This window comes from Taudactylus pleione, unplaced genomic scaffold, assembly GCF_031769625.1.
Source record: "Taudactylus pleione unplaced genomic scaffold, aTauple2 ptg002751l, whole genome shotgun sequence".
Taxonomy (NCBI): domain Eukaryota; kingdom Metazoa; phylum Chordata; class Amphibia; order Anura; family Myobatrachidae; genus Taudactylus; species Taudactylus pleione.
In genome coordinates this window covers 1965218-1991931 of record NW_028287126.1, presented here as the reverse complement: position 1 = coordinate 1991931, position 26714 = coordinate 1965218, and the positions used below count along the sequence as shown (strand labels likewise).

At 51.8% G+C, this 26714-nt stretch overlaps 1 protein-coding gene across 2 annotated transcripts; it reads left to right on the top strand.

Annotated features, from left to right (window-relative positions):
* Positions 1–695: 695 nt before the first annotated feature.
* Positions 696–24835, top strand: LOC148431152 (acidic phospholipase A2 PLA-1-like). 2 transcript variants are annotated; one of them, XM_088466299.1, is made up of 5 exons: positions 696–748; positions 6616–6682; positions 9237–9384; positions 13683–13789; positions 24555–24835. In XM_088466299.1, the coding sequence occupies exons 2-5, from the start codon at positions 6646–6648 to the stop codon at positions 24704–24706; spliced, it is 444 nt and encodes a 147-aa protein (XP_088322425.1). In that variant the 5' UTR covers positions 696–748; positions 6616–6645; the 3' UTR covers positions 24707–24835. The 2 variants fall into 2 exon arrangements, with proteins under 2 accessions (XP_088322425.1, XP_088322426.1); XM_088466300.1 differs by having other exon boundaries at positions 6613–6682.
* The last annotated feature ends 1879 nt before the right edge of the window (positions 24836–26714 follow it).

Here is a 26714-nt window from a genome sequence, read left to right as displayed (position 1 = left end):
GTGTGTGTCCCTGTGGTAGGGAACATAGATTGTAAGCTCCTCTGGCACAGGTACCTATGTGAGTGACTGATATATTTTTGGTACAGCGCTGGGGAATATGTGCGCCATATAAATAACTGTTTATAAATAACTGTATATATTGTTGCTGCCCTCCAGTAAAACAGGACAAAATTACTGACATTTTGGGAATTTACAGCAATCACAGATCTTCCACAATAGTCGTATTAATGCCACAAAATTAAAAAAATTTATTAAAATGTGCAGGTGGCCGTGCCCGATGTACCAATGGCAGAGTTATGTCTATGTGAGACATCAGAGGAAAGTTATAGAGAGAAAAATGTTTTGGACTATTTGTGACCAAGGGGTCTATTTACTAAGCAGTGTTAGGAGACAGAGTGAAAAGTGATAAGACAGTGATAAGGTGCCAGCCAATCAGCTCCCAGCTGTCATTTTTCAAACACAGGCTGTGAGATGACAGTTGGGAGCTGATTGGCTGGCACCTTATCACTTTCTTATCACTTTTCACTCTGTCTCCTAACACTGCTTAGTAAATAGACCCCCAAATCTAACTGACACCTAGTGGAAATGTCCTCCCACACATTAGCATCTGCCCCGCCCCCCTGAGGCCCCGCCCAGTGGGAAATGTTTATATACCCTGCAAATGGCAATTAGACGTATTTGGGGATTTGCTCGAATTGAAGAACGATCCATTTTGTTCCCTCTTTCGCCTGCACAGAGATTGTACTGTGTAAGTGTTGTTTCTCTGTCATCTTTTATCCTTTCTGTTTATGACACTATCTGCAATTCTGAATGTCATTTGTCATGTTTTTTTTTATTTTATTATTATATCCAACACCCTGTACTTTGTTACATTACATCTAAAATATAATAAATTGTGTCCTTGTTACTCTAAAGAATCAATATACCTTTTAGGAAGAGATTGATCGGTTTTCCATGCTAACCGTGTTATATCTTGACTGTAGGGGGTAAATTTACTAAAGTGAGAGTTTTTAGAAGTGAGTTTTAGAAGTGATGTTGCCCATAGCAACCAGATTCTACTTAACACTTAACTAGCACCTTCTAGAAGATAATAGCTAGAATCTGATTGGTAAATGTACCCCTTGTAGTGACTCTGTACATGCTAAAGGTCGATTTTAATTTATTTTAATTGATTTTAAGTCAACATTTATGTTGTGTTTTGGGGGCTAAATCTCACATTTACTAATACTTAAAAAAAGAAATGAAAAATTGTCTGTTAGTAAATGTGTAACTTAGCCCCAAAAACACAACATACAGTAGATGTTGATCGACTTTATATAGATTAAAATCGCCCTTTAGTAAATATAACCCTAGGACTGTGTTGACCCTAAATGCTAGTTTGTGACATAATAAGGAGCGCAGATTGTTTTAGTGGTTACATTTGTGTAACTAAGGGGTATATTTACTAACGTGAGAATTTTTAGAAGAGATGTTGCCCATAGCAACCAATCAGTCTCTACTAATCATTTATCTAGAACCTTGTAGAAGATAATAGCTAGAATCTGATTGGTTGCTATGGGCAACATCTCCACTTCTAAAAACTTTCACTTTAGTAAATCTACCCTAAATCTTGCCAGGATTAGCAATGCATTATTTCAGGTTTCAAAACGATAATACAGTAAATGACTATGATCACCCTGGGCCTCCCATTCTGTTCCACTGAACATGAGCGGTTTGAGCTTCCAGTTCCGCCGTTAGGTTCCCCCAAGTGAAAAGAGGTCAGTAGCCTTATTTTATAAAGTTCTCTGCTTAATGAAAAAAAGAATAATAAAAAAATCCAGATTCAGTGCAAACCTTAGCCCCTTCCCCTCCGCATCCTAACCCTAATCTCCCCCTCCCCCTGCAGCCTAACCCTAATCTCCCCCTCTCCCGCAACCTAACCCTAAACTTCCCCTCCCCCGCAGCCTAACCCTAATCTCCCCCTCCTCCTGCAGCCTAACCCTAATCTCCCCCTCCCCCGCAACCTAACCCTAAACTTCCCCTCCCCCGCAGCCTAACTCTAATCTCCCCCTCCTCCTGAAGCCTAACCCTAATCTCCCCCTCCCCCTGCAACCTAACCCTAATCTCCCCCCCACAGCCTAACCCTAATCTCCCCCTCTCCCGCAGCCTAACCCTAATCTTCCCCTCCCCCGCAGCCTAACCCTAATATCCCCCTCTCCCACAGCCTAACCCTAATCTTCCCCTCCCCCGCAGCCTAACCCTAATCTCCCCCCCACAGCCTAACCCTAATCCACCCCGTAGCCTAACCCTAATCTCCCCCTGTAGCCTAAACCTAATCTCCCCCCGCAGCCTAACCATAATCTACCCCCACAGCCTAAACCTAATCCCCCCGTAGCCTAACGCTAATCTACCCCCTGTAGCCTAACCCTAATCCCCCCTGTAGCCTAACCCTAATCTCCCCCCTTTAGACTAACCCTAATCTCCCCTCTGCAGCCTAACCCTAATCTCCCCCCCACAGCCTAACCGTAATCCCCCCTCGCAGCCTAACCCTATTATCCCCTCTGCAGCCTAACCCTAATCTCCCCCCGCAGCCTAACCCTAATCTCTCCCCGCAGCCTAACCCTAATCTCCCCCCCCACAGCCTAACCCCAATCTCCCCCCCACAGCCTATCCCTAATCTCCCCCCTGCAGCCTAACCCTAATCTCCCCCTCTCCCGCAACCTAACCCTAAACTTCCCCTCCCCCGCAGCCTAACTCTAATCTCCCCCTCCTCCTGAAGCCTAATCCTAATCTCCCCCTCCCCCTGCAACCTAACCCTAATCTCCCCCCCACAGCCTAACCCTAATCTCCCCCTCTCCCGCAGCCTAACCCTAATCTTCCCCTCCCCCGCAGCCTAACCCTAATATCCCCCTCTCCCGCAGCCTAACCCTAATCTTCCCCTCCCCCGCAGCCTAACCCTAATCTCCCCCCCACAGCCTAACCCTAATCCACCCCGTAGCCTAACCCTAATCTCCCCCTGTAGCCTAAACCTAATCTCCCCCCGCAGCCTAACCATAATCTACCCCCACAGCCTAAACCTAATCCCCCCGTAGCCTAACGCTAATCTACCCCCTGTAGCCTAACCCTAATCCCCCCTGTAGCCTAACCCTAATCTCCCCCCTTTAGACTAACCCTAATCTCCCCTCTGCAGCCTAACCCTAATCTCCCCCCGCAGCCTAACCCTAATCTCTCCCCGCAGCCTAACCCTAATCTCCCCCCCCACAGCCTAACCCCAATCTCCCCCCCACAGCCTATCCCTAATCTCCCCCCTGCAGCCTAACCCTAATCTCCCCCTCTCCCGCAACCTAACCCTAAACTTCCCCTCCCCCGCAGCCTAACTCTAATCTCCCCCTCCTCCTGAAGCCTAATCCTAATCTCCCCCTCCCCCTGCAACCTAACCCTAATCTCCCCCCCACAGCCTAACCCTAATCTCCCCCTCTCCCGCAGCCTAACCCTAATCTTCCCCTCCCCCGCAGCCTAACCCTAATATCCCCCTCTCCCGCAGCCTAACCCTAATCTTCCCCTCCCCCGCAGCCTAACCCTAATCTCCCCCCCACAGCCTAACCCTAATCCACCCCGTAGCCTAACCCTAATCTCCCCCTGTAGCCTAAACCTAATCTCCCCCCGCAGCCTAACCATAATCTACCCCCACAGCCTAAACCTAATCCCCCCGTAGCCTAACGCTAATCTACCCCCTGTAGCCTAACCCTAATCCCCCTGTAGCCTAACCCTAATCTCCCCCCTTTAGACTAACCCTAATCTCCCCTCCGCAGCCTAACCCTAATCTCCCCCCCACAGCCTAACCGTAATCCCCCCTCGCAGCCTAACCCTATTATCCCCTCTGCAGCCTAACCCTAATCTCCCCCCGCAGCCTAACCCTAATCTCCCCCCGCAGCCTAACCCTAATCTCCCCCCCCACAGCCTAACCCCAATCTCCCCCCCACAGCCTATCCCTAATCTCCCCCCTGCAGCCTAACCCTAATCTCCCCCCTGCAGCCTAACCGTAATCTCCCCCCACCCGCAGCCTAACCCTAACCTCCCCCCTGCAGCCTAACCCTAATCTCCCCCCCGCATCCTAACCCGAATCTCCCCCCTGCAGCCTAACCCTAATCTCCCCCCCACAGCCTAACCCTAATCTCCCCCCTGCAGCCTAACCATAATCTCCCCCCCGCAGCCTAACTGTAATCTCCTCCCCGCAGCCTAACCCTAATCTCCCCCTTGCAGCCTAACCCTAATCTACTCCCACAGCCTAACCCTAACCTCCCCTCAGCAGTCTAACCCTAACCTCTCCCCACAGGCTAACCCTAACCTCCCCCCCCCGCAGCCTAACCCTAACCTCTGCCCACAGCCTAACCCTAATCTCCCCCCCCCACAGCCTAACCCTAACCTCCCCCCGCAGCCTAACCCTAACCTCCACCCCGCAGCCTAACCCTAATCTCCTCCCCTGCAGCCTAACCCTAACCTCTCCCCACAGCCTAACCCTAACCTCTCCCACACAGCCTAACCCTAACCTCTCTCCACAACCTAACCCTAATCTACCCCCACAGCCTAACCCTAACCTCACCCCGCAGCCTAACCCTAACCTCTCCCCACAACCTAACCCTAATATACCCCCGCAGCCTAACCCTAACCTCTCCCCACAGCCTAACCCTAATATCCCCCCCCAGCAGCCTAACCCTAACCTCCCCCCCTGCACCCTAACCTTCACCCTGCAGCCTGACTCTAACCTCCGCCACACAGCCTAACCCTAACCCCCCCTGCAGCCTAACCCTAACCTTCACCCTGCAGCCTGACTCTAACCTCCACCATTCAGCCTAACCCTAACCTCCCCCCCTGCAGCCTAGCCCTAACCACCCTGCAGCCTGACTCTAACCTCTGCCACGCAGCCTAACCCTAACCTCTGCCCACAGCCTAACCCTAATCCCCCCCCCAGCCTAACCCTAACCTCCACTCTGCAGCCTAACCCTAATCTCCTCCCCCACAGCCTAACCCTAACCTCTCTCCACAACCTAACCCTAATCTACCCCCACAGCCTAACCCTACCCTCACCCCGCAGCCTAACCCTAATCTCCCCCCACAACCTAACCCTAATATACCCCCGCAGCCTAACCCTAACCTCCCCCCCGCAGCCTAACCCTAACCTCCCCCCACAGCCTAACCCTAACCTCTCCCCACAGCCTAACCCTAATATCCCCCCCAGCAGCCTAACCCTAACCTCCCCCCCTGCACCCTAACCTTCACCCTGCAGCCTGACTCTAACCTCCGCCACGCAGCCTAACCCTAACCCCCCCTGCAGCCTAACCCTAACCTTCACCCTGCAGCCTGACTCTAACCTCCACCATGCAGCCTAACCCTAACCTCCCCCCCTGCAGCCTAGCCCTAACCACCCTGCAGCCTGACTCTAACCTCCGCCACGCAGCCTAACCCTAACCTCCCCCCCTGCAGCCTAACCCTAACCTCCCCCCGCAGCCTAACCCTAACCTCTGCCCACAGCCTAACCCTAATCTCTCCCCCCAGCCTAACCCTAACCTCTCCCCACGGCCTAACCCTAACCTCCCCCCACAGCCTAACCCTAATCTCCCCCCCGCCAGCCTAACCCTAACCTCTCCTCACAGACTAACCCTAATCTCCCCCCCACAGCCTAACCCTAACCTCTCCCCACAGCCTAACCCTAACCTCCCCCCCTGCAGCCTAGCCCTAACCACCCTGCAGCCTAACCCTAACCTCCCCCCGCAGCCTAACCCTAACCTCTGCCCACAGCCTAACCCTAATCTCTCCCCCCAGCCTAACCCTAACCTCTCCCCACGGCCTAACCCTAACCTCCCCCCACAGCCTAACCCTAATCTCCCCCCCGCAGCCTAACCCTAACCTCTCCTCACAGACTAACCCTAATCTCCCCCCCACAGCCTAACCCTAACCTCTCCCCACAGCCTAACCATAACCTCTCCCCACAGACTAACCTTAATCTCCCCCCCAACAGCCTAACCCTAACCTCTCCCCACAGCCTAACCCTAACCTCTCCCCAAAACCTAACCCTAATCTACCCCCGCAGCCTAACCCTAACCTCCCCCACGCAGCCTAACCCTAACCTCTCCCCACAGCCTAACCCTAATATACCCCCGCAGCCTAACCCTAACCTCACCCCCGCAGCCTAACCTTAACCTCCCCCCACAGCCTAACCCTAATATACCCCCGCAGCCTAACCCTAACCTCTCACCCACAGCCTAACCCTAACCTCCGCCACGCAGCCTAACCCTAACCTCCCTCCCTGCAACCTGACCCTAACCTCCCCCACTGCAACCTGACTCTAACCTCCGCCACGCAGCCTAACCCTAACCTCCCCCCCTGCAGCCTAACCCTAACCTTCACCCTGCAGCCTAACCCGTAATCAGACCTTAAGTATTCCTCTTCATAAAATAGAATGAATCATTAGCTGTTCTCTAGTGAGTACCTGATCCGTGTGGGGAACTTGCAGATGTGCAAATCTCTGATAAAGATTTCCCCAGCCACCCAATGTGCCAGAACATCATACAGACCGGCAGCGCCCATAGCTGCATTCTACTATAACAATGTCATCTCTCATTCTTGGTCCAGCAGCATCCTCCTATCTCCTGCTACTGGTGGAACATGGCGTCCTCTCTGCTCATCCTCCTCCTCTGCTCAGGTGAGTCCATGAAGCTGTAAATAAAAACCATCATCCCAATCAGTCCAATTGCCTTGGAAGCTACAATCTTCACCAGCCAGGGATTCCAAAAAGACCCTACAAAAAGAACAATGGGTCACAGTCCACCACCTACCAATAAGACACTGATACTTTCCCCAATAGCCCAAATCAAAATAACCTTTTAAGGGGGATGTAGTTTAAATCCTAGGGTTAGACACTAGGGGGAGTGTTAGGCACTAGGGGGAGGGTTAGGCACTAAGTGGGAGGGTTAGGGTTAGGCACTAGGGGGAGGGTTAGGCACTAAGGGGGAGGGTTAGGGTTAGGCACTAGGGGGAGGGTTAGGGTTAGGCACTAGGGGGAGAGTTAGGGTTAGGCACTAAGGGGGAGGGTTAGGGTTAGGCACTAGGGGGAGGGTTAGGGTTAGGCACTAGGGGGAGAGTTAGGGTTAGGCACTAAGGGGGAGGGTTAGGGTTAGGCACTAAGGGGAGGGGTTAGGGTTAGGCACTAGGGGGAGTGTTAGGGTTAGGCACTAAGGGGGAGGGTTAGGGTTAGGCACTAGGGGGAGGGTTAGGCACTAAGGGGGAGGGTTAGGGTTAGGCACTAGGGGGAGGGTTAGGCACTAGGGGGAGAGTTAGGGTTAGGCACTAAGGGGGAGGGTTAGGGTTAGGCACTAGGGGGAGGGTTAGGGTTAGGCACTAGGGGGAGAGTTAGGGGTTAGGCTCTAGGGGGAGGGTTAGTGTTAGGCACTAGGGGGAGAGTTAGGGGTTAGGCTCTAGGGGGAGGGTTAGTGTTAGGCACTAGGGGGAGAGTTAGGGGTTAGGCACTAGGGGGACGGTTAGTGTTAGGCACTAGTGGGAGAGTTAGGATTAGGCACTAGGGGGAGAGTTAGGAGTTAGGCTCTAGGGGGAGGGTTAGTGTTATGCACTAGGGGAGGGTTAGAGTTAGGCACTAGGGGGAGAGTTAGGAGTTAGGCTCTAGGGGGAGGGTTAGTGTTATGAACTAGGGGAGGGTTAGGGTTAGGCACTAGGGGGAGAGTTATGGTTAGGCACTAGGGGAACGGTTAGGGTTAGGCACTAGGGGGAGGGTTAGGCACTAAGGGGAGAGGCTTAGGGTTAAGCTTAGGCACTAGGGGGAGGATTAGGGTTAGGCACTAGGGGGAGAGTTAGGGGTTAGGCACTAGGGCAGTGTTGGCTAACCTTGACACTCCAGCTGTTGTGGAACTATATATCCCAGCATGCCCTGCCACAGTTTTAGCATGCCCTAATAGCAAAACTGTAGCAGTGCATGCTGGGTTATGTAGTTCCATAACAGCTGGAGTGTCAAGGTTAGCCAACACTGCACTAGGGGAACGGTTAGGGTTAGGCACTAGGGGAAGGGTTAGGCACTAAGGGGGGAGGGTTAGAGTTAAACTTAGGCACTAGGGGGAGGATTAGGCTTAGGCACTAGGGGGAGAGTTAGTGGTTAGGCACTAGGGGGAGAGTTAGGGGTTAGGCACTAAGGGGAGAGTTAGGGGTTAGGCTTAGCCACTAGGGGAAGGGTTAGGCACTAGGGGGAGAGTTAGGGGTTAGGCACTAGGGGGAGAGTTAGGGGTTAGGCACTAAGGGGAGAGTTAGGGGTTAGGCTTAGCCACTAGGGGAACGGTTAGGGTTAGGCACTAGGGGGAGAGTTAGGGGTTAGGCACTAGGGGGAGAGTTAGGGGTTAGGCACTAGGGGGAGAGTTAGGGGTTAGGCACTAGGGGGAGGGTTAGGCACTAGGGGAAGGGTTAGGCACTGGGGAAGGGTTAAGCACTAGGGAGAGGGTTAGGTTTAGGCACTAGGGGGGTGGTTAGGTTCAGGCAATGGGGAGGGAGGGTTAGGGTAGGTAGAGGGGGAGGGTTAGGATACCTACCGATAGGTGTCGGTATCCTAACCCTGTCGGGATGCCGGCATCGAAATTCTGACTGCCGGCATTCCAAGCACTGGCATCCCGTGCCCATCCTAGCTGTACAATTGTTCCAATCCTGAGGTTAAAAATGATTTTCGCCCCTAACAGAAGGGTTTTGCCATTCAACTCCTCAATAACGGATATTATAGCTTCTTGTACCCTACGCGTTTTGTCTCCACATGAGACTTCATCAGGGGTATCAATAGTACAGAATGGAAAAAGATTGCGAGGTGTCGGAACAGAAAATTTAAGGTGGTAGTCCACCAGATATTTGTATTTAGTTATGGAATCGAGGAAACATCACACCTCGAACTTGTGTACAATTTAAAAAATGAATCAATGAATGTATCTGAATGGTAGCCAAATGGACCGTATACAATGTTATCCACTTCTTCACATGGATCTGATCAGGGTACCTCTGCATGTATCCACTCCTGTAGCATATGAGTAATAAATACTTGTATTATTATTATAATTGAGCTGACTTTATCCACGAATCGCTGCATAATCTCTTCTTCTAGCTCTCGCCTTCCTCTGAAGGACATCCTCCCACACCCTCTGCCCTTTTCTGAGATGCTTGATGTGTCATTTACACTGTACACAGGAACTGACCCTTCTCTCCATATATAGCATGTGCGTGGGAAACGTATGGTAACCTTATACAGTTCGGGGCGATGATACGTTATACGACCGGGAGAGATGCTTTTCTTTCATATTCATTATACGGTTGCTACTGTGGTCTTGGCGGGAGCGGCCAGCCGGTAGATGACACCGACTGGTGAGTACAGAATGTCTGGTAGTCAGGAAACCATCCACTTATATAACAAAGATCAGAATAAGAGACATTACACAACCAGATGTTTCACTCTCTTACCTCATTGGTTAAATCATTTTCTTTTCCTATTAATCCATTTCTGACATCAGGAAAGATTTCCCAGTGCGCCTAGATCAGGGGTCAGGGAACTTTTTTACCCCCTGGATTTGAAAGGAAAGAAATCATATAGTAGTGCCCCCATATAGTGCCCCTGCAGTAGTGCCCCCATAGTTATGCCCCTCTAGTAGTGCCCCCATATAATGCCCCTGTAGTAGTCCCCCATATAATACTCCTATAGTAGTGCCCCCATATAATGCCCCTGTAGTAGTGCTCCCATATAATACTCCTGTAGTAGTGCCCCCATATAATGCTCCTGTAGTAATGCCCCCATATAATGCCCCTGTAGTAGTCCCCCATATAATACTCCTGTAGTAGTGCCCCCATATAATGCTCCTGTAGTAGTGCCCCCATATAATGCCGCTGTAGTAGTCCCCCATATAATACTCCTGTAGTAGTGCCCCCATATAATACTCCTGTAGTAGTGCCCCCATATAATGCCCCTGTAGTAGTGCCCCCATATAATGCCCCTGTAGTGCCGCTTGTACCAAAAAACAAAAAAAAAACCACTCACCTTAATCCCCGCTCCTGCATCCGCCACCGTCCTGTCCGGCCAGCTGCTCCTCGGAACTATGGGAGAGACGTCATAGTGCGCATGGAGAGAGGCGGAAGCTGGAGTTCAGATGAGAACTCCAGCCTCCGGCTAACGTGGCGCTGCAGGGAAGGAGCCGGGCGCCCGCTGGTAATAACATCTCAGCGAGGGTCCTGCTTAGAGCCTCCCTGCGGCACAGCCGGGCATACATAGGAATCAGTCTATATTATAAAATGATTCATATACACGCCCGGCTGTCCGTCCATTACCCCCAGGAATTTCATTTTTACCCCATGTGGGGTAATTTATCCCTGTTCCCCGACCACTGGTCTGAGCCTGTTCTCCTGACACACAGGGGCGTTGGAATAAAAATGTTCATGGGGGGAGCAAAAGGCCATGGACTTCTCTAGGGCCTGGAGCCCCTTTTTCTCACGCTTGGTATCTCGTTCACGTCAGTTGTAACAGTGACTGTAGATATAGGGGCATATTCAATAGGCTGCGAGAAAAGACAAAAACCTGCACCTGCGAGTTATTTCCTGCAGGTGCGGGTTTTTTGCTATTCTATTAGGTGCATGTTTTTTTTTTAAACACGCGCCAGGAGGGTTTTTTTTTGCGCACCTCCTGAGCAAGCCTGATTTTTCCAGATATCAATGTTCTTAGGTAAAATCACGTGTACTTGCTCTGACACCCCCCCCTCCCCAAAGGACTAATTAAGCAATTGGAGGTGTCCAATTAGCTTAATTAGTCCTTAATTACTCACCTTCCGAAGCGCTATCTTCTCATCTTCTTCTGCATCCAGCGTCGGGAGCCGGCTCTTCTGCAGCAGGGTGAGCATGTCAGTGTGTGCTGTATGTATGTGTGTATGAGTGACTGTGTGTGTATGTGTGCATGAGTGTGTGTGTGACCCCCGATGCGGTGTGTGTGGCCCCCCCGGAATGGGCGCTGGGAGAACTACAGCTCCCAGCAGCCCTTGCTCCTCCTATCAGCCCCCGGGACTCCCAGCAGCCCCCTCTCCAGTAAGAAGAGAGAGGGGAGGCTGCTGGGAGCCGCGGAGACCCGGGCAGGTAAGTGACTTTTTTTTTTTTTTTTTTTAAATTATGCGGCGCGTGGTTTTCAGCGATGAAAACCCCGCGCCCACTGTTTTTTTAATTGAATCCCCGCGGGATTTCGAAATTGGCCGCGAGGGACGCGAGAATTTAGACTCCCATTATAATATGTCAATATGAAATAATGATATCTTTGTGCTCATATAGGAACCTTATTATTATCAATATCTGTCTAACTGCCGCTCCTTATTCTGTATTCATTATTATTCCCCCTATGTAGTCACCATCTGTGGCTCTCCTCACCATTTATATTGTAGTTGTCATCAGAATATGTATGGGGATTGATACAAAATAATATTGCTAAGGTTAATAGGTATTCATATTGTTTTTTGTGTCTTGCGTTGATAAACCTAAACAGCGAAACGCGCGTCGGCACGCCTGCTGTGTGTTCCTCATATGTTTAAATCCTTATAAATGTTGTAATATCAACTTGTCATGATTGATAGGATTACACAGTGATAACTCGTCCGGCAATAGGACATGTAGTGCTGAAGAAACTCTGGCATTATCCAATGTCTGCCATGCGTAACAATGTATCCATATTGTTCCTTGTAATAGACACATTGGACCTCACTCAGAGGCGCTCGCAAAAAGCTGGCCTCCTGGCCGCTCGCTAAGCTGTGGGTGACCACCCACAGCTTGTGCGAGCGGCAAGGTGATGGTCGTGATTATCTCGACCATCGGGCTTGCGACGAGACCCGTGTGGTAGGGTCTCATCTGCCGCAAGCCCCAGTGAGCTTCCTGCTCAATCGCCTCCGTTTGTCCAGCCACCCCCCCTCCAAAACGGGGCGAGCTGTCGATCAACATCGACAGCCGCCCCGTTTGTAGCGAGACCCGGAGCGAGTGAATTTCTCACTCACTACGGGGCTTGCACACGCACCCGGCACGCGCGTGCGCAGTGCCCCACCATCGACCCGCTTGCGAGCGGGTCTGAATGAGGGCCATTGTGTCACAATAGCCAACTGGGGAGACTGAATGCATCTACAGTGGGATTCATGCAGCATATTGCAGTGTATATGAAAGGCAAATTCATGCAATGTTGTAGACTATAGAGACTGCAGTCGTTTTATTAAAGAACACTGGGTAATTTCATATTTCTCAAGGGTGATTAATGTGAAGCTATAATATAGCATAAAGAACGGAATAATAATATTATCCACCTGGTTTAACAGACACAAAAAAACAATATGAATACCTATTATTAACCCTACAGCTAGCAATATTATTTTGTATCAATCCCCACAGATACTCTGAGGCACATACAATATAAATGATGAGGAGAGCCACAGATGGTGACTACATAGGGGGAATAATAATGAACACAGAATAAGGAGCGGCAGTTAGACAGATATTGATAATAATAAGGCTCCTATATGAACACAAAGATATAATAACAATTCAACCCAGAGTTTCATAAACACATTGATTTAAGGAATAAGAATCAGGTCACACAGTAAGGGTATTCTTTGATTTTATTTTTCACAATTCTCAATTCATGTGACATTTATGTTTTTCTATTTTTAACCTCTATTTCGCTGGTTATGTCCCATAAACGGGGCATTTTAACACATACCTAATAAAGATTAATTTTTATAATTTCCATTGTGCGCCATATAACAGACATATCTTTATCTTTCCTTTCTTTGGTATCTTTTGGAATGATCTAACATACACAAAATGTGCTGCCTGTGACAGTGATATGTTTTTGTGTTATTTGATGGGAGGGTTAACGTTATTAGGGCCTGATTCTGCGGCCACTTTTTCCCTGCGGTCCCGGAATTGTACTTTCATATGCTAACGCGACAATCAGCGCGACTAAGTCACAAGTCTGTGCATCTGTAAGCCTGTCCCACCCACTGGGCTCGATTCAGACCCGCTCGCTCGACGCATTTGCACGCAGCGAAAGTATGCAAATCCACGATCGCACAGCAAGGCATTAGTACGCCCGCTATGTCGTGCAATCGTGGTGTGTATGCAGACGCCCATCAGCCTGTCTTAAGATGCCCACTTATGCACATCATCGCCAGGATGCGTATGCAACCATCGGTAACATCGAGTACCATCGGAAGCGAACATAGCACTTGTGGCTCACCATACCCTGCCGCAAGCACTGCGAGCGCTTCAGTGTGTAAACAACCATGTGATTTGTACTCTGACGCTGCATCTTAATTATGCACGCCTCTGAAACGGCGCTAAGATACTCAGGCACGCCTGCATTCACACAACCACTCCGACGTTTCCAGCGATTAACCCCTGTGCCCACCCACAAACACCTTCTCCTGTTACTCTAGTGAGCTGTCTATGCACAAGGGGCGATCGCATGCACTGGTTCGCACATGCGCATTGCGATGCGTACAGATACGTGGTGCATGCGTGCACTGAGTTTTGCGATGCAGGCAGCTCAAACATTGGAGATGCATCCGGCCATAGTGTTTTATGTCGCCATGTGTAATAAATTATATCCCATTTTGTGGTTCTAATAGAAAACGTTCCGTGTCCTCTGCCAGGTGCTGCCACGAGCATGATTGCTGCTACGGAAAGGTGTCCAGCATGGGCTGTTACCCTCACATGGTGCACTACAAGTACTCCTGCAGCAACGAGGACATTACATGCGGTAATAACGATCAATCAGGTGCTGGGGGGAGAGCCTGTAGAGCTTGCGATCAGTGGGCCTGATTCAGACCCGCTCGCAAGCGCTATGCGCTCGCAAGCGGGTCGATGGTTGTGCATTGCGCAAGCTCATGGTGGCTTGCGGCAGACAAGACCCTACCACAAGGGTCTCATCTCAAGTCCGATGGTCACCCACAGCTTAGCAAGCGGCCAGGAGGCCGGCTTTTAAAAAAAAACGACCGCCCTGATTCAGAGCGAGCGAGCGCTTTTTGCAAGCGGCTCTGAATCAGGCCCAGTGTGCACAGATAATATATATGTGTAGATAATATGATATAGGCTGCTAAAAGGTTGGACCTAACTGTACACAATAAACGTCCTTATATTGGGTTACAAATTGTTGTGTTTTTAAATCTAGAGATTATTATTATTATTATCCTTTATTTATATGGCGCCACAAGGCTTCCGCAGCGCCTTACATAGTACATAAACAAAAGAGCACACAAGAAAAAACTTTATTAACAGTACAAACAATGCAGGACAAAGACATGATTTATACACATTGCTGTATTAGCGATCGTAACACCTAAATAAGCAGCAGGGCCTCAGCAACCAAGTGTTAGGTGCCGTTTGGGGAGTTAGCAGTAAATGATTTGTATAAGTAAGGGAAGGAGAAGCACGTGAGGGAACGAGGGCCCTGCTCGTGAGAGCTCACATTCTAAAGGGGAGGGTCAGACAGACAGGGGTGACACAGATGGGGTAGTCAGTGAGTTAGGAGCATGGAGCAGCGGGTTAGGATATATGCTGCGGAATGCGTATGTTTTAAAATGACCAGGGCCGGGATGCACTAAACGGAAAATGCGGTAAAACCCCTGTTTACCGCATTTTCCGTAGGCAGCAATCTCCTGGCGGCCGGGCACCAATGCGAAGGGTAACCCTATAGAAGCCTATGGGCTTCTACAGCATCGCGCTGCTATGAGGGATCCGATCGGATGCCTCCCAGCATGCCCCGCGGCTGCCGCGTCATTCTGCACATGCGCAGACAGACTCCCAGGTCATAAACCCGGATGTCCATGGCGCAGGGCAGATGGCAAAGGACGGATCTTATCGGAAGAGCTGCCCTTTGTGCTGCTGACCACATATGTTAGTGCATATGCGATCAGCAGGGAGGCGGTGTCCGGCGGTAAGTACTGCGAGACGTTAGTGCATATGTGATCAGCAGGGAGGCGGTGTCCGGCGGTAAGTACTGCGAGATGTTAGTGCATATGTGATCAGCAGGGAGGCGGTGTCCGGCGGTAAGTACTGCGAGACGTTAGTGCATATGCGATCAGCGGTGAGGTGCTGTCCGGCGGTAAGCACTGCGAGATGTTAGTGCATATGTGATCAGCAGGGAGGCGGTGTCCGGCGGTAAGTACTGCGAGATGTTAGTGCATATGCGATCAGCAGGGAGGCGGTGTCCGGCGGTAAGTACTGCGAGGTGTTAGTGCATATGCGATCAGCAGGGAGGCGGTGTCCGGCGGTAAGTACTGCGAGACGTTAGTGCATATGCGATCAGCGGTGAGGTGCTGTCCGGCGGTAAGCACTGCGAGATGTTAGTGCATATGCGATCAGCAGGGAGGCAGTGTCCGGCGGTAAGTACTGCGAGATGTTAGTGCATATGCGATCAGCAGGGAGGCGGTGTCCGGCGGTAAGTACTGCGAGATGTTAGTGCATATGCGATCAGCAGGGAGGCGGTGTCCGGCGGTAAGTACTGCGAGATGTTAGTGCATATGTGATCAGCAGGGAGGCGGTGTCCGGCGGTAAGTACTGCGAGACGTTAGTGCATATGCGATCAGCAGGGAGGCGGTGTCCGGCGGTAAGTACTGCGAGATGTTAGTGCATATGTGATCAGCAGGGAGGCGGTGTCCGGCGGTAAGTACTGCGAGATGTTAGTGCATATGCGATCAGCAGGGAGGCGTGTCCGGCGGTAAGTACTGCGAGGTGTTAGTGCATATGCGATCAGCAGGGAGGCGGTGTCCGGCGGTAAGTACTGCGAGACGTTAGTGCATATGCGATCAGCGGTGAGGTGCTGTCCGGCGGTAAGCACTGCGAGATGTTAGTGCATATGCGATCAGCAGGGAGGCAGTGTCCGGCGGTAAGTACTGCGAGGTGTTAGTGCATATGCGATCAGCAGGGAGGCGGTGTCCGGCGGTAAGTACTGCGAGACGTTAGTGCATATGTGATCAGCAGGGAGGCGGTGTCCGGCGGTAAGTACTGCGAGATGTTAGTGCATATGTGATCAGCAGGGAGGCGGTGTCCGGCGGTAAGTACTGTGAGATGTTAGTGCATATGCGATCAGCGGTGAGGTGCTGTCCGGCGGTAAGCACTGCGAGATGTTAGTGCATATGTGATCAGCAGGGAGGCGGTGTCCGGCGGTAAGTACTGCGAGATGTTAGTGCATATGCGATCAGCAGGGAGGCGGTGTCCGGCGGTAAGTACTGCGAGGTGTTAGTGCATATGCGATCAGCAGGGAGGCGGTGTCCGGCGGTAAGTACTGCGAGACGTTAGTGCATATGCGATCAGCGGTGAGGTGCTGTCCGGCGGTAAGCACTGCGAGATGTTAGTGCATATGCGATCAGCAGGGAGGCAGTGTCCGGCGGTAAGTACTGCGAGATGTTAGTGCATATGCGATCAGCAGGGAGGCGGTGTCCGGCGGTAAGTACTGCGAGATGTTAGTGCATATGCGATCAGCAGGGAGGCGGTGTCCGGCGGTAAGTACTGCGAGATGTTAGTGCATATGTGATCAGCAGGGAGGCGGTGTCCGGCGGTAAGTACTGCGAGACGTTAGTGCATATGCGATCAGCAGGGAGGCGGTGTCCGGCGGTAAGTACTGCGAGATGTTAGTGCATATGTGATCAGCAGGGAGGCGGTGTCCGGCGGTAAGTACTGCGAGATGTTAGTGCATATGCGATCAGCAGGGAGGCGGTGTCCGGCGGTAAGTACTGCGAGGTGTTAGTGCATATGCGATCAGCAGGGAGGCGGTGTCCGGCGGTAAGTACTGCGAGACGTTAGTGCATATGCGATCAGCGGTGAGGTGCTGTCCGGCGGTAAGCACTGCGAGATGTTAGTGCATATGCGATCAGCAGGGAGGCAGTGTCCGGCGGTAAGTACTGCGAGATGTTAGTGCATATGCGATCAGCAGGGAGGCGGTGTCCGGCGGTAAGTACTGCGAGATGTTAGTGCATATGTGATCAGCAGGGAGGCGGTGTCCGGCGGTAAGTACTGCGAGACGTTAGTGCATATGCGATCAGCAGGGAGGCGGTGTCCGGCGGTAAGTACTGCGAGATGTTAGTGCATATGCGATCAGCAGGGAGGCGGTGTCCGGCGGTAAGTACTGCGAGGTGTTAGTGCATATGCGATCAGCAGGGAGGCAGTGTCCGGCGGTAAGTACTGCGAGACGTTAGTGCATATGCGATCAGCAGGGAGGCGGTGTCCGGCGGTAAGTACTGCGAGATGTTAGTGCATATGCGATCAGCAGGGAGGCGGTGTCCGGCGGTAAGTACTGCGAGGTGTTAGTGCATATGCGATCAGCAGGGAGGCAGTGTCCGGCGGTAAGTACTGCGAGACGTTAGTGCATATGCGATCAGCGGTGAGGTGCTGTCCGGCGGTAAGCACTGCGAGATGTTAGTGCATATGTGATCAGCAGGGAGGCAGTGTCCGGCGGTAAGTACTGCGAGATGTTAGTGCATATGCGATCAGCAGGGAGGCGATGTCCGGCAGTAAGTGCTGCGAGATGTTAGTGCATCACACCCCAGATATTATATCAAAATTAAGTTCTTTGTTCATCTACCTCTATAACAGAAATTGCATTTTATTTATGTGTTATTTACATGAGAAATGTATAAATTAAAGTTGAAGCTATTTCACTTTTGTCTGTAATACCCCTGTTACACCAAGGTCCCGGGTCTGACCAGGGATATGGAACACATTTCAAACCTGGATCAGACCCGGGACAGACCCTTATTACACTGTGGCGCCAACCCGGGGTATGCTCTGGTCGGCACCGTTCACACCGGAGCTGGGTCTGCAGTGACCCGGCTCTTCCGGCCTTGCAGTGGACACTTGGAGATGATGTAATCTCCAAGCGCCACTGAAGCTGGCCAATTAGGTAGCATGCGGCACAACCTGGGTCATTGTGACCGGAATAACGCCATTTACACTGCAGGGTGACACGGGAATGATCTGTGCCCAACCCTGCAAGCTACCCGAGTTGGATCCTCGGGTCACTGGATGTTGGTGTACACAGGCCCAGGATTTCTCTTGGCCAGCCCTGGAGGTGACCGGCAGAGACAGGAGGGAGTGGGGCTTAGAGGTGGGGTAGCAAGGCCATGGAGGGAGGGAGGTGGCTGAGAGTGGGGGAACAGGATGGTGGGGGATAGAAGCAGAGGGCTGGAAGGGAGACTGAGGAGAGACGAAAGGGGGAACAGCAAGTGCAGGAGACTAGAGGGGGAGGATAGGGGGGGAGGAATTGGTACTTAATGCCGGCGATCAAATACCGACAGCGGAACACTGCCAGACCTACAGTAATTCCTGACTGGGGCTGGTAAGTGTCCTAACCCTCCCCTTCCCCCCCCAACCCTAACCCTCCCTTAGTGGTGCCTAACCCTAACCTCCCGTTAGTGCCTAACCCTAACCCCCCTAGTGCCTAACCCTAACCTCCTCCCTAGTGCCTAACCCTAACCTCCCCCCTAGTGCCTAACCCTAGCCTCCCCTCCTAGTGCCTAACCCTAACCTCCCCCCCTGGTGCCTAACCCTAACCTCCCCCCTAGTGCCTAAGCCTAACCTCCCCCCTAGTGCCTAAGCCTAACCTCCTCCCTAGTGTCTAACCCTAACCTCCCCCCCAGTGTCTAACCCTAACCTCCCCCCCTAGTGCCTAACCCTAACCTCCCCCCTAGTGCCTAACCCTAACCTCCCCCCTAGTGCCTAAGCCTAACCTCCCCCCCTAGTGTCTAACCCTAACCTCCTCCCTAGTGTCTAACCCTAACCTCCCCCCCTAGTGTCTAACCCTAACCTCCCCCCCTAGTGCCTAACCCTAACCTCCCCCCCTAGTGCCTAACCCTAACCTCCCCCCTAGTACCTAAGCCTAACCTCCTCCCTAGTGCCTAACCTTCCCCCTAGTGCCTAACCCTAACCTCCCTCCTAGTGCCTAAACCTAACCTCCCCCTAGTGCCTAAACCTAACCTCCCCCTAGTGCCTAACCCTAACCTCCCCCCTAGTGCCTAACCCTAACATCCCCCCTAGTGCCTAAACCTAACCTCCCCCCTAGTGCCTAACCCTAACCTCCCCCCTAGTGCCTAACCCTAACCTCCCCCCTAGTACCTAACCCTAAGCTCCCCCCTAGTGCCTAACCCTAACCTCCCCCCTAGTGCCTAACCCTGACCTCCTCCCCTAGTGCCTAACCCTAACCTCCCCCCTAGTGCCTAACCCTAACCTCCCCCCTAGTGCCTAACCCTAAGCTCCCCCCTAGTGCCTAACCCTAACCTCCCCCCTAGTGCCTTACCCTAACCTCCTCCCTAGTGCCTAACCCTAACCTCCCCCTAGTGCCTAACCCTAAGCTCCCCCCTAGTGCCTAACCCTAACCTCCTCCCTAGTGCCTAACCCTAACCTCCCCCTAGTGCCTAACCCTAACCTCCCCCCTAGTGCCTAACCCTAACCTCCCCCTAGTGCCTAACCCTAAGCTCCCCCCCAGTGCCTAACCCTAACCTCCCCCCTAGTGCCTAACCCTAACCTCCCCCTAGTGCCTAACCCTAAGCTCCCCCCCTAGTGCCTAACCCTAAGCTCCCCCCTAGTGCCTAACCCTAACCTCCCCCCTAGTGCCTAACCCTAACCTCCCCCTTAGTGCCTAACCCTAACCTCCTCCCCTAGTGCCTAACCCTAACCTCCCCCCTAGTGCCTAACCCTAACCTCCTCCCCTAGTGCCTAACCCTAACCTCCCCCCTAGTGCCTAACCCTAACCTCCCCCCTAGTACCTAACCCTAAGCTCCCCCCTAGTGCCTAACCCTAACCTCCCCCCTAGTGCCTAACCCTGACCTCCTCCCCCTAGTGCCTAACCCTAAGCTCCCCCCTAGTGCCTAACCCTAAGCTCCCCCTAGTGCCTAAGCCTAACCTCCCCCCCTAGTGTCTAACCCTAACCTCCCCCCATAGTGCCTAACCCTAACCTCCCCCCTAGTGCCTAAGCCTAACCTCCCCCCTAGTGCCTAAGCCTAACCTCCTCCCTAGTGTCTAACCCTAACCTCCCCCCCTAGTGTCTAACCCTAACCTCCCTCCTAGTGCCTAACCCTAACCTCCCCCCCTAGTGCCTAACCCTAACCTCCCCCCTAGTGCCTAAGCCTAAGCTCCCCCCTAGTGCCTAACCCTAACCTCCCCCCTAGTACCTAACCCTAACCTCCCCCCTAGTGCCTAACCCTAACCTCCCCCCTAGTACCTAACCCTAAGCTCCCCCCTAGTGCCTAACCCTAACCTCCCCCCTAGTGCCTTACCCTAACCTCCTCCCTAGTGCCTAACCCTAACCTCCCCCCTAGTGCCTAACCCTAACCTCCCCCTAGTGCCTAACCCTAAGCTCCCCCCTAGTGCCTAACCCTAACCTCCCCCCTAGTGCCTAACACTAACCTCCCCCCTAGTGCCTAACCCTAACCTCCCCCTAGTGCCTAACCCTAACCTCCCCCTAGTGCCTAACCCTAACATCCCCCTAGTGCCTAACCCTAAGCCCCCCCCTAGTGCCTAACCCTAAGCTCCCCCCTAGTGCCTAACCCTAACCTCCCCCCTAGTGCCTAACCCTAACCTCCCCCTTAGTGCCTAACCCTAACCTCCTCCCCTAGTGCCTAACCCTAACCTCCCCCCTAGTGCCTAACCCTAACCTCCCCTCTAGTACCTAACCCTAAGCTCCCCCCTAGTGCCTAACCCTAACCTCCCCCCTAGTGCCTTACCCTATCCTCCTCCCTAGTGCCTAACCCTAACCTCCCCCCTAGTGCCTAACCCTAACCTCCCCCTAGTGCCTAACCCTAAGCTCCCCCGTAGTGCCTAACCCTAACCTCCCCCCTAGTGCCTAACACTAACCTCCCCCCTAGTGCCTAACCCTAACCTCCCCCTAGTGCCTAACCCTAACCTCCCCCTAGTGCCTAACCCTAACCTCCCCCTAGTGCCTAACCCTAACCTCCCCCTAGTGCCTAACCCTAACATCCCCCTAGTGCCTAACCCTAAGCCCCCCCCTAGTGCCTAACCCTAAGCCCCTCCCTAGTGCCTAACCCTAACCTCCCCCCTAGTGCCTAACCCTAACCTCCCCCTTAGTGCCTAACCCTAACCTCCTCCCCTAGTGCCTAACCCTAACCTCCCCCCTAGTGCCTAACCCTAACCTCCCCCCTAGTACCTAACCCTAACCTCCCCCTTAGTGCCTAACCCTAACCTCCCCCCTAGTGCCTTACCCTAACCTCCTCCCTAGTGCCTAACCCTAACCTCCCCCCTAGTGCCTAACCTCCCCCTAGTGCCTAACCCTAAGCTCCCCCGTAGTGCCTAACCCTAAGCTCCCCCGTAGTGCCTAACCCTAAGCTCCCCCGTAGTGCCTAACCCTAACCTCCCCCCTAGTGCCTAACACTAACCTCCCCCCTAGTGCCTAACCCTAACCTCCCCCTAGTGCCTAACCCTAACCTCCCCCTAGTGCCTAACCCTTACAATCCCCATAGTGCCTATCCCTAAGCTCCCCCCTAGTGCCTAACCCTAACCTCCCCCCTAGTGCCTAACCCTAACCTCCCCCTTAGTGCCTAACCCTAACCTCCTCCCCTAGTGCCTAACCCTAACCTCCCCCCCTAGTGCCTAACCCTAACCTCCTCCCGTTAGTGCCTAAACCGAAACCCTCCCAGGGGGGTGCCTGACCCCAACCCTAACCCCCTCCAGTGGTGCCTAACCCTAACCCCCCTTTCTCTACCCTAACCCTCCAGGGGGGTACTTAACCCAAAGTTCCCCGGGGGTCCCTAAACCTAACCCTTCCCCCCCCCGAGCGGCTAGACGCTAAAATACCCAGCTTACCACTGTTCGGTATGCCGCGTGCCGGGATTCCGTAGTGTGGCTAGTGATAGGCGTCGGGATTTCGACGCCTATCTTTATTCCCATGTCGGGCTGTCAGTGTTGGGAAATCAGTGGGCTGGATAGCGCACGCCAGTATCCTGACTGCATCCCGGAGGGGAAACAGTAGGTAGAGTAGATGATTATGTGGTCACTGAATAAGGGGGGTGGCTGAAGTGAAGGTGGTCATGCTGTGGATGAGGGAATAAGGGGGATGAAGACTGGAGTGGAGGTTGTGTGATATAGAGACAGTGTAGTTATATGTTCAAAAATACAGGTAAAATAAATAACAGTGCAATATAAAGAGAAGTGTGTGAGAGTAGGTGCAGGAATTACTAAAATAAAGTTACTAAAATAAAAAATAGAGGGGAGAGATGTGAAGCAATGAAAAATGGCAACACAAACAGGGGCCCTGATTCAGAGCCGATCGTAAGCGGCCGCTCGTTCGCTCTGAGCGATGTTCGCACAACTGCGCATGCATATGGGTCGTAATGCGCATGTGCAAACCAGTCATTGCGGTCGGAAATCGTGCGCTCGTAAAACAGCGAGGGGCTGCTAATTTGAGTGACAGAATGAACCGTTTGTGGGTGGTAACAGGGGAAGGTGCTTAAAAACGGGGGGGTGGAGATCCGAACGCAGGCGTGCCAAACGGTCAAAACGGAGTTTAATGTGTGTGCATAATTAGTAAAGGAGCGTCATCGACCACGTCACTTGGTTGTCTTTTAGTCTGAACTGCTCGCAATGATTGCAGGAAGTAAATCCTATCATCCTATCATGCACAGTGGTTAAATCAGATGCCTTTCGATGTTCCCGATTAATCTAATAAATGACGTATGACGTACGGAGATGACGTGTGATGCGAACGGCAAAGGGGCGTCTTTACAAAATAGCGAGCGCATTTTTCGGACGCTCGCTCAGACATAGAGGCGTCAACACACCGCAAAGAGCGAGCGCTCAATTTAAATATCCGGCCCCTTTTTAAGAACGACCGTCCGCAAATAGCGTCCGGGTCTGAATCAGGCCCAGGATTTGCAGTATTACCCAAATGCCTCCAAAATGGCAATAGAAGGACCAGTGCTTCCTTCCAGCTACCGACCCCGTACATGCCTCTCACATAACAATACATAGGACTAACATAACAATCAGGTCCCACAGTGCCGTAATCCCTTTCTCAGTGTCTCACAGGACTAACATAATAATCAGGTCCCACAGTGCCGTAATCCCTTTCTCAGTGTCTCACAGGACTAACATAATAATCAGGTCCCACAGTGCCGTAATCCCTTTCTCAGTGTCTCACAGGACTAACATAACAATCAGGTCCCACAGTGCCGTAATCCCTTTCTCAGTGTCTCACAGGACTAACATAACAATCAGGTCCCACAGTGCCGTAATCCCTTTCTCAGTGTCTCACAGGACTAACATAACAATCAGGTCCCACAGTGCCGTAATCCCTTTCTCAGTGTCTCACAGGACTAACATAACAATCAGGTCCCACAGTGCCGTAATCCCTTTCTCAGTGTCTCACCGGGCTAACATAACAATCAGGTCCCACAGTGCCGTAATCCCTTTCTCAGTGTCTCACAGGACTAACATAATAATCAGGTCCCACAGTGCCGTAATCCCTTTCTCAGTGTCTCACAGGACTAACATAATAATCAGGTCCCACAGTGCCGTAATCCCTTTCTCAGTGTCTCACAGGACTAACATAATAATCAGGTCCCACAGTGCCGTAATCCCTTTCTCAGTGTCTCACAGGACTAACATAACAATCAGGTCCCACAGTGCCGTAATCCCTTTCTCAGTGTATCACAGGACTAACATAACAATCAGGTCCCACAGTGTCGTAATCCCTTTCTCATTGTCTCACAGGACTAACATAACAATCAGGTCCCACAGTGCCGTAATCCCTTTCTCATTGTCTCACAGGACTAACATAACAATCAGGTCCCACAGTGCCGTAATCCCTTTCTCAGTGTCTCACAGGACTAACATAACAATCAGGTCCCACAGTGCCGTAATCCCTTTCTCAGTGTCTCACAGGACTAACATAATAATCAGGTCCCACAGTGCCGTAATCCCTTTCTCAGTGTCTCACAGGACTAACATAATAATCAGGTCCCACAGTGCCGTAATCCCTTTCTCAGTGTCTCACAGGACTAACATAACAATCAGGTCCCACAGTGCCGTAATCCCTTTCTCAGTGTCTCACAGGACTAACATAACAATCAGGTCCCACAGTGCCGTAATCCCTTTCTCAGTGTCTCACAGGACTAACATAACAATCAGGTCCCACAGTGCCGTAATCCCTTTCTCAGTGTCTCACAGGACTAACATAATAATCAGGTCCCACAGTGCCGTAATCCCTTTCTCAGTGTCTCACAGGACTAACATAACAATCAGGTCCCACAGTGCCGTAATCCCTTTCTCAGTGTCTCACAGGACTAGCATAACAATCAGGTCCCACAGTGCCGTAATCCCTTTCTCAGTGTCTCACAGGACTAACATAATAATCAGGTCCCACAGAGCCGTAATCCCTTTCTCAGTGTCTCACTCGCCTCTGGCAGCATGAACTAGAAATACAATAATCCCCCCAACCCTCACATGATAATCTCAACTTGAAGGTACTATAAGAAGTAAAGGACCCTCTCCTTACAATTGTAATTTCTTCCCCACAGATAATAAGAAACTGAATGGATGCGCCAGACAGACCTGCGAGTGTGACCGGCTGGCCGCCCTCTGCTTCCAGAATTACAACGCTACATATTCCGACAACTATAACAACTACAACAAAACGGCCCTTTGTCAGGAGGACGGGCCACCCTGCTAATCACCAGGGGTCTCAGGTCTACATAGAGACAACGTGTTCAGCTGATTAAATGGGGACATTCCCAAATTTCACAAATATTCTGTTGTCTATAAATATATACTATAAATATATAAATACATAGTTATTTTGGGGAGGTCATTTACAAATGGACCATTTATTATAATAAAGCAGGAATGGTAATTACCCCATGTTGTGATGTCTCGCCCCGAACTTTTCGCCACCACCGATGGCTTTCTGAGACAAAATGAGCGACTTTCGCTGAGACGGTCACCAATTATATTAAGGTTGTGCGGATCAGTGCGTTCCAATGTGTTTTTGTCCCAAATGTATGCGCACGTCACATATTTAAGATCGTGATGTAAAACCGAAATATTTTCCCTACTTAGCGCTGTCTCAGAGCTTTACAGTCCGCACCTAATGCCGACGTTTATGTAGGTGAGCGATTGCAACTGCGCATGTGCACATTTAAAAAAAAAAAACTACAGCGCATGCGTTACACAGAGAGTACGCACATAGGCGCTGTTGCGATGAAGACAGACAACATCGAGTATGTTGTGTAAAACTGATGGGCGTTCCAGGGCAGTGGCTAGAAATGCGCCCAAAGATGGTCCGTTCAGTGGGCGCGTTATGAGAGTGTCGCCGGCGTGTTACTGCACCAAGCGGCTGCATTCACAGGCGCACGGCCGCGGGTGAAGGAGGCCGTGGTTGTTGATAGAGGAAAGTGTTGCTGCACTGACTCCATTTTGTTCCTCCAAGGAGGCTTTATTTTTTGTTCCAAGATGGCCACCGAGGTCTGTACTGCGCTCGCACGGCGCAATCTTGTTCACTGTGTAAGAGTGACATAGGGAACTTATGGCTTCGAATCAGACCCGCTCGCTAGGATGCATTCGCACGCAGCCTGCCGATTTTTGCAATGTGCGCATGTGTACGCATCCCAGTGCGCATGCCCGAACCAGTCCATGCGATCGCAAAGCGATCAGCCCTTGGGCATAGACGCCTCGCCATCTCGAGTGACAGGATGAGGCGGCATTTGTGGGTGGTGACGGGTTGGTCGGTGGAAATTGGGGAGTGGTGGTGCAAACGAAGGCGTGTCTGAGCGTCTTAACGCCATTTCAAAGGCGTGCATAATTATGATGCAGCATCATAGTACACGTCACATGGCTGAATTACACACAGCAGCACTCGCAGTGCTTGCGGTAGGGTATGGTCAGCCACAAGTGCTGCGTACGCTTCCGATGGTACTCGATGTTACAGACTGTTGCATACACTTATTGGAGATGACATGTATTGCGAAGGGAAAGTGGGCATCTTAAGACAGGCTGGTGGGAATCTGCAAACACACAGCGATCGCACGCCAAGACATAGTGGGCGTGATAATTCCTTGCTGTGCGATCGCGGGATTTGCATACTTTGGCTACGTGCGAACGCATCTAGCGAGCGGGTCTGAATCGAGCCCTTAGCTCCATTAGAGACTTGTACTATACTGTTCCAGCATCCTGCACCACTACCCGCTAGAGCTGCATACCCACCGGCTGGTAAGCTGTACCACACCGCGCTCCACCCTAACTTCGCTCCATACAAGCCCAGTGTATCACAGTAAGTGTGTCTCTGTACATCACCTATCTCTAACTAACCCATCCCAGTGGTTACGCAGCTGTCCTGTCCTTAGTGCTGAGACCTCCACTGGTGTGTACATAACTCCTCCGTACCAGCGCACCTGTACACACACCTTCCCAACAGGGGTCAGGCGGAGAAGCTTCTCCTGCCATAGAGCTGGGGCAAGTTTGGATGGTGCCACCGATGGCAGTATGTAAGGAGGCACCAATTGGTAATACAGTGTGTACAGACGCTGAGAGCGGGCGCCTCTGCCCCTGCGCATTCTGCCGCACACAAACAAGGGGAGGAGTTTGTAGCTACATTTGCATAAAGGCGCAGAGGGGTGACCACCAATAGAATGCTTCTGCGTGAGCTTCTGTGTGCGACTCAGAATGAGGGCCCTTAGGGATGG